The 8548-nt window shown below is 41.3% G+C and overlaps 1 protein-coding gene across 2 annotated transcripts; it reads right to left on the reverse strand.

Annotated features, from left to right (window-relative positions):
- Positions 1-1443: 1443 nt before the first annotated feature.
- On the reverse strand, positions 1444-8168 carry LOC307240856 (putative glutamate receptor). Of its 2 annotated transcripts, none has more exons than XM_080014747.1 (10): positions 8048-8168; positions 7729-7798; positions 6358-6389; positions 5365-5544; positions 5057-5280; positions 3952-4049; positions 3595-3812; positions 3266-3485; positions 2921-3171; positions 1444-1921 (listed from the first exon to the last, which is right to left on the reverse strand). In XM_080014747.1, the coding sequence occupies exons 2-10, from the start codon at positions 7793-7795 to the stop codon at positions 1808-1810; spliced, it is 1404 nt and encodes a 467-aa protein (XP_079870873.1). In that variant the 5' UTR covers positions 7796-7798; positions 8048-8168; the 3' UTR covers positions 1444-1807. The 2 variants fall into 2 exon arrangements, with proteins under 2 accessions (XP_079870873.1, XP_079870874.1); XM_080014748.1 differs by lacking the exon at positions 8048-8168 and adding an exon at positions 7939-7980.
- Between the last annotated feature and the right edge of the window lie 380 nt (positions 8169-8548).

An 8548-nucleotide genomic window follows, 5' to 3' on the forward strand; every position in this document is an offset into this window, starting at 1 on the left:
TAGTTATAGTATAGTATATGTAGTTATTTAACACAAAAAGATAATGTTCAGAAACCATTTTTTTATACGGACAGCTTGATTGTATTGTAAGATATTTATTACAAGAACTAGGTCATCTTTACAAAGGTCAATAAAGAAATTGTTCACCTTTTTATGTTTTTACTATTTTTTTTCCAACTTTCAAAATATTAGTCACCATATTGTTGATGGTGTAGGTGACACAGAAGTAGCCACCTGTAATATGTGGTCGCTGGATGTCTGAAATATCTGTCATTAAATTGGTAACATTCAGGTTAGGTTTCACTGCATCATTTGTAATTTTTAGAGGGCCACTAATGTTATAGTTGTATTTAACGTTGAGTTGGAATCTATTACAACCTTGGCAAGTGTGGTCTTCATCATCAGTGTCTAAACTTCCCCCACACTTGATGCGTACATGTTTGATTGTCAAACCAGTGGATGTTATTATGCCCACTATTTCTAACGTTCCCTCCTCTCCCATGGGGTGTGGGCAGATGTTTTGACACGCCCATGCACGGGAGCCATAGAATATCAAATGACCCACCAGAACTGACGAACGTGCAAAGTTTCACGAGTTCTCCAGTTTCTTAAGGCCCCAAAAGTCACATAAAGTGTGTTTTGTCAAACGTGGTATTGACCGCTTTGCCACGCCCACACCATGTGACAAAAACAAAATCTTTTAATAACTTTTAATCGCGAAGGTGTCTTGTAGACACTGGCCAGTCTGAGGTCGATCCGATGAATCGCCTCTCACAAGGACCCAGTCAGCTGCTTGCAGCTTTAATTATTACTATTATTATTATTATTATTATTATTATTGTCAACCTTAATGTGAAAACAGAGGGAGGGCATTTGGAATAATTCATATTGAATATTACAAGAATTTCACACTTTGCATACATTTTCAAACTCTTTCCAAAACAATCAATTTTGAAAAAATGTAATTGCACTTATAAGAATTCCATTCACAACTCAATACTTATAACTAATAACAACTAATAACTAGGAGTTTAAGTTAATTCTCAAAATGTTCTATTTGGGGTTTAATTTTCATATACCTGCATCCACGGATCTCATTATGTATTATAGTAAAATAATTATACTATGTGCTGTATGTCAATCAATATCAACAACCTTGTTTCACCTTCGTAGAGGAGACTCAGACGGTATAATACACTATAGCCAGGGTGAGAAAGGGTATTATTATCATCATAATTTGTATAATTATTATTATTATTATTATTATTATTACTAGTACTACTACTATTATTATTTTATGCTCTTATTGATGCGTGTTGAGCTGTGTGATCTGTATTTTGTTTTAAACTGTGCTGTCATATATACTATTCAATCTGGAAACATTCTGGTTCGAGCTGCTGATGTGACACATGACACATTGAAACTAGCCAGACTGTTTGGGACATACAACAATTTATTTGGGATAAACAGTTAAAGTGAAACCAACAGCGTTATGTGACAAAATACCTCTCAAGAAGTAGGGGACATTTAAAAAAGTGTAAATGCAGTTTTCGCATTAAGGCCCTCTGCTTGTTATAGGAGATCCCTACACGTGTTCTCTCTGGTCATCCTAGTAGCTAAGTGAACCACCAACTCTCCTTGGTTAAAGCTCCAAGCTCCAAGGTGCAACTGTCGTACTGGAGTAACACTATTCTTACTAACAAAACATGGACTGCTACACCATTTTAAGTGACAAGCTATGTTTTTACACATGGCTACTCCACAGCCTATTTCTATCATTAGAAACACTCGGCGGTGAATGTCTCCTTTAAGCTTTGCTCTTGTCTGTGCTCTCTTGCTCTACGCTCTCTTGCTCTGCGCTCTCGACTGCGCTGCCGAAACGCCGACTCAGCTCCGTTGTCAGCGCAGAGCAGCAGGATTTCTGCCGGGGGAGAAAAAGGAGAAAAAGAATCACGATTTGGAAGCAGTGGGCCGCCACAGCACAATACCTTGCCTTTGTCAAGGGTATCGGCTGGAGTGTTGCGTGTCGTTGAAGGTCGACCCAGAGGAAAACCAAGGCGAACACAGCAAGCACATGCTAAAACTCCTGCTGCGAGGTGACAGTGCTATCCACCGAACCACCGTGTCAGTTGGAGCGGTGTGAACGAAATGTGTCTACATCCAATGTGATGCACCAAAGTTAGTTTCGCTATCTTCAGGTTTTGAATTTATAGGCAGAAAAAATGATAAATGTATATAATTTAAAGTTAATTCTCTACGAACATCTTCATAAAGAATTTGTTATTGCTCTGCCTTTATGTCTCATAACATAAAATCAATGGATATTTGAGAAGGTATTATTTCCTCACTTTAAAAAAAGGTATAAATTGATTAGACCGCCCCCCCAAAAACATATTTTTAATATACAAATACTATACTTACAACAATAGAGCTTCTGAATTTTTAATAATTTTTTTTAATGTAAAATCTCATCTTGAGATATTAACATCTCATGTCATGATAACAATTTAATCTTTTTATAATCTTGAGATAATACTTTTCTAAATGACATAAGATTGAGGTGGTTATATTTATTTTTCAAGCCAAATGTTCAAATCAAACATTGTTCATTTATTTTTTAAGATATATTCTCATTAATACATTAATATTTCATTGTTTTTGTCAAAATTCCAACCTGATAGCGCCATCGTCTGCTGAGCCGGACACAGATTATGCTTGGGAAATTTTTATTTAATCCAGCATGGTTGGAAATAGACACTTATAATAGTAGATTTACAATGAGATTAATAATAATAGATATGTATAATAGATGTCCTAATATAAATAATAGACAATGAGACTAAGATAATATTTTAATTAATAATAGAAAAGAAAAAAAGAGAAATGTGTCTACATCAGCTGGACACACTTATCCTTTTACCTTTCCGTCCTTGGCTTGGGCACGTGCCTTGGACACCAGCTCGAGCAGTGCCAGCAGGACTCCCAGGCCCAGGCCCAGGCCCAGAAGGAGGAAGAGGCCACACAGGTTCTGAGGCTGCAAGGCGCCGGTGAACTGGTCCTCTTGAGTCCCCACGCAGTTGTTATGCCACCACTTCTGCCACAGATCGCTCAGCTTACCAGACTCACTCAGCTGGAGGATGGCCACGGTCAGGTTTTTCACCAGCGGAGAACCTGTTGAGGGGGAGCAAGGTGAAGGTGTCTTTCATACAAGAATTTGTGAATCGCTGCACCTTTGCCATTTTGACCCCCCACCCAAGACGCTAACCCAGAGACGCTGCGATGCTGTAGCCTCTCATGGCAACGACTTCCTGGGAGCGTGTCAGCGAACAATAGCGGGCCACAGCCAGGTCCAGGGACACGGCCTCGCCTATGAAGGCAAAGCCCCCTGCCTGTGCACGGCGGATACCCTGGTCCATGGTTGAAACGTAGCTATTTCCACGCTCCATATGCTGGTAGATACGCCGGTACACTGGGTTGTTGGAATTCTTCAAAGGAAACATTATGGCTTTAAGAAATAAAATAAAAACAACTTTCCATCGTAGATCCCTTAATAAAATAAAAAAGCATGTTGTACCTCAAAGTTGCTTTACGCACCTTGAAGAAGGACATTGAGGAGCCACCCTCAACGGTCCCGTAATCAATGACATCCTGGTTGGCCAGGTCCTCGAAGCTTTGGATAGACACGCGTTTGGTGTCCGAGTGCAGCATGGAGTTGAAGTTGGCAAAGTAGCAGGCCAGCAGGAGTACGGCAAACACCCACCAGATGGCGCTCACTACCCGTCCAGACAGAGCTTTTGGGTGAGGACCAGCCCCTAGTAAAAGCAAACATACAGTACAGCCACAGTCAAGTAGGCCTGGTGTTAAAATAACTTAAGTCTTTAAGTCTAAGAGAGGGAAATGTGTGGGCACACATTTCCCTCTTGTGGGCGGTTTGGCTGGCTGCTGCATTACCTTGCAGGGTGAGAGCACCAGTGATGTACCAGAAGCTATGCAGCAAGGTGAAGCTTTGCTCCTCAGACTCTGGCTCGGCCCATTGGCTGGGGCTGATCCTGGCAGAACAGGTAGTCAAAAGATGTCAAGGTTCTCCTACATTCATATATAAATGTCGCTTTTAACTTAAAATCATGAAAACACGGCATGTGTCATAATGTGTCAACCTTGTATGCTATTATAGCTGATATTCCCTCCTTTTCAAAGCCATCCCACCCACTGTAGCCGCTCACATACACACCAGTGTACTATATCTGAAATATTTGCTGGAGGAAGGGAGAAGTAGTGCTCTGTGTGGTAGATTTTGAACTCAAAAGGAAATACTCTAAAGCCCCTTTGCCGTAGCTGGGGACAGAATCTTGCACAATAGAGATTCAAAGCATGACAGGAAAAAATTTGCATTTTTCCAGCTTAAAAATGCAGGTCTGCTTCATTCTTCAAGCTTAGCAGCAAGGAAAACGTAATATCTTGTTATAAATGTGGAGTCTTTAAATCTAATGTCACAAAGTCTTTGCTCGATTCAAATAGTAGAATTTGCTTGTCTTGTCGTTCTATATCCATGTTTTCAAAATGATCTGATAAAGACTTGGAATATCCTTATCTATCATTGGAGGGAAATGTACTGCAGTTAGAAAAGTTGACAGAGAAGTGTATTTCTGTGTATACCCAGTGATTGTCGTCTGCATTTAACACATCCTAACTATTAAGAGCAGTTGGCAGACACTGTCTGATGCCCACAGGAGCAGAAGGGAGCCAGATCTGGAGACTGTGTCTTAGCAAAGGACAAAGGCATACAGGTACATCATCTAAACGGCACACAGAAAGGCTGGCCACTGTTCGCCAACCCTGCTCCAGTTAAAATTCAAACACGGGTCCTTTTTGCTTTGAGGCAACAATTGATCTGTCCGAGCCACCGATTGCGATTTGAGGCCTTGTAGGGTACGGCACAAGCACAGGGAGAAAAACATAATAAAATAAAAAATTAAAAACATAGTTTTAGTCCGAACCCTATGGCCCACTGCAAACTCCTTCCTTCCCTTCAGCCACCCACCATCTTAGCGCTCACCTGGCCACTAGGAAGATGCAGAGACCAGTTAGCAGGAAGGCGACGAGGACGCCCACCCACATCTCGGTGGAGAAGGGCGACAGGAAGCCGAAGCGGCTCTCCTCCGTCACCAGTTCTCTGCGCAGGAGGAAGCCGATGCCCGTTTGCATGAAGGGCGTGGTCATCTCGACAAACTGCTCTCTGTCCGCTGTAAGTGTCAGCGGAGCCACGGCGAGGTCTGCTTCCTGGGAGAGAGGGCAAACACGTTCCATTTTAGATTTTACTTTTTTCTTCCTCAGTTCATTTCACTTTCTCCACTTTCTACTCACCCCTCGAATCACCTCGCCGATCATTCCGCTCCATTTCCCATCGGGGTCCATTGCGCCGTAGCGGTGGTCCTTCACCAAGTTGATCTTGTACGTGAAGCCGATCTTCCTGGCCAGCTCGGATATCAGGTCAATGCAGTAGCCCTCCAGATCAGAGCCTCTTGACATAGTGTATGGGTCTAGCTAGGGAAGGAAATGTCCCAAAAGAATGCTTGCAATACAGTATATTAAAAAGAAATCTATGGAACAAAAAAAATCCTCTTTGCCTTTGATGATTTGTTTTGCAAGGACTAAAACAAGGCGCTACTTGTCCATGGCCATCACTCTAGGTACATTCATTAAAGGATAGCTTCGCCATTTTTCAACCCAGATTCGGTGCAACCTCACTGAACACCTTACTATTATGAAACTTACAGTGCAATCCAATGGGGCAAACGTTGAAGCCTTTGCAAACATGTTTAATGTTTACAATGGAAATCTTACAATATTGACAGTCTTAATATATTGTGTCTATAATTGGTGAAATATTTGGTTGCAAACCACAATTTAATCCGTTTTTCATTCACTCTCTTTATTGGCTAAATCTATGCCAAGGAAAGAGGCTAGAAACAGGAATATGCCCTGCTTCCTGCAATAAACCTACCGTGGACAACGTTACGCTAAGAAAGTAATAGGGCAATTGCAAAATGTAGTTTTAAATGAAATGTGATATTACTATTATTATTCAAAAAATGTAAAAAAAAAAAGAAAAAAAAAAAGAACGCATGCTACTGTTTTCGACGCTTAAAGGTTTGCCACATTGGATTGCATTCAAGCACGGAAGCTGCAGCAGAGTGGTAGGTTTCTGAACGATAAAACATTCAGCCAGGTTGTGCCATGAATAGTTCTGAAACGATGCATAACCAGCATTTAGGATAGGCCATCGTTGATAAACAGCGAACTTGTTCTTCAAAAGACACTTATTAATATGTTTGAGGGGAGGAAAAAAAAGACTACCTTGATGGTGGTGATCAATAACTCCTTGGTATCTAGAACAGGGGAAAGCATTTTGATGAAACAAAATTAATCTTTAAAAAGCCAATCGTCATGCGTTGACACTTTTTTTTTTTTTTTCGGCGCTCTTAAGGTCTCTCTCTTAACTCTTTGAAGAACTGCATATTCTGATATTCCTGTGTTTTTGCGATGCATTTTGTTCCCCTTTCCCTCTCAGAGTGTCTCCATTGAAGACCTGCCAGGGTTGGCCGGAGGCGGTTGGGGGGTGTGGTTGGGGTTTAGGGGGCGGGGTGTGGCGAGGGCAGATGGAGGTGCCAAGGGCGCCGCTGATTCACCATCGGGGTGTGCTACATCCTCCGTTTTGGGGCCGGAGGATGAGATGACACCCTGTCAGCCTCCTCTAGAGAGGATGGCAAGACCTACAGGACAAGCTGCGGAGATGGCTGTCAGCTCATGGCCTGTCCACATGCACATGGAGTTAATTGATTTATCACAGTTCCTTTTAGTAGACTGGCCTCATTGCCCCCTAATCCAGACACCCCACCTCTGCAGCTCATGAGAAATGGCAAAATTCCACGGTTGACCCCCCCCCCCCCGCCCCCACCACACACACGGGACTCCAGTACCATAATTTGGGGGTTTCCCTTTTCCAACAGGGCAAACAGAGCGACGGATGCATTTTTGACACAATGACACCCAATAGAGAGCACTCTGACAATATCTTGTACATACAGTATTCATAGAAAATCGGCATACATATGTGTGCATACATGCACAAGTTTCCTGCTTTTTTTTATTTAACTATTTTTTATTATTACTATATATTTCTTGAGCTTTTTTTGTATTATTGAATTTATTTTATTATTGTATTCTATTTGTATTTTTTATTTATGACTTCATATATTTTAATATTATTTTATTTTGTCTATGGACTGAGGTCAGCCAATACAGCTACCATTCATTTTCACTCTCTATTAGAAACACCAGGTTAGCTATTAGTATTGGAGAGAGGTGACTTTATTTATCACTGGTTGCCATGGTGTTGCTAATGCCCAACATTCGATTATTAACCAATTTCTTTCATTAAGATAAGATAACACTTTATCAATCTCTGGCAGTGAAATTTACCCTGTCAGGGATCGATAACGTGTTATCTTAATCACCAGTTCAATTACCAAAAATAATTAATGCTATCAAATGTATGAATGAATTTAGCTGGATGTGGCCTTTAAAGCTTATGTGCATGTGCACAGGTGTTAACTTGACCATGACTGGAAATTCTCTGGCATTGAAAAAGTGAAAATGTATAAGACAATTTTAGCATGCAGCTTCTGAGAGTAGTGTGGTGGATTCAGTGTACTGTAGCCGTCTTACCTGCAGGGGATACATTGATGATCAGTGCTGCAGTGCACATAGCCAAAGCCACAAACAGAGTCATCATTCACTGAAAAAACAAGAAAACAATTAAAAAATTACCAAACTAATCTTGCAAAAAAGAAAATAAAAAGACCAACCTAGACCCAAATCAATTGAAGAATTTAAGATGCAATCAGAAAAGATGCTCCAACAGCAAAAACACACTACCCATGCCATGCATTTTCCCCACATGTGAAGTTTACTTCTAAGACCAAACTTCTAGTTTTGATTTGTTTCAAAAGTTTCACAGGAAATGTATTCTGGCCCCACCCCTTACCTCAGACGATGTGCTTATTTTGGCGGGTGAGAAGGCTCCGGAGGGCAAAGAAACTTGTTGAGAGGTTGCTTGTCTAGCAACGAAGTCGGCGGGAAGGGTCTGTGTTTCACAAGCAGCACGGTTGAGGGGGGATTTATATCGCGGAAAGGGAGGAGGGGAAGGCGTATAAAAGTGAGTGAAAAATAGCCCAGGTCATGTGACTACTGCTAGTGGTGTATGTACTGCAGCAGCATGTTAAAAGCTTTGAGGAAAGAAACAAGCCACGAGATGCAAGCATGATTCTTGGATGACAAGAAAGATGTGCATGTGCTGTCTAAAATGGGCATGGATTGACATATTTTTGTCAATGAAGGTTCAGCTTTGGACACATTGATCTCAGTTCGATAATGGCTTGACTCAGGGAAAGTTGGGTGTAGGACCACGCTGAATCGTATTTGTGTGAGATTCAACATCCCGTCAAACATTAAACTATCACAAGATGACTTTCATTAGCATTTAGGG

The sequence above is a fragment of the Zeus faber genome, assembly GCF_960531495.2.
Source record: "Zeus faber genome assembly, chromosome: 15".
NCBI lineage: Eukaryota > Metazoa > Chordata > Actinopteri > Zeiformes > Zeidae > Zeus > Zeus faber.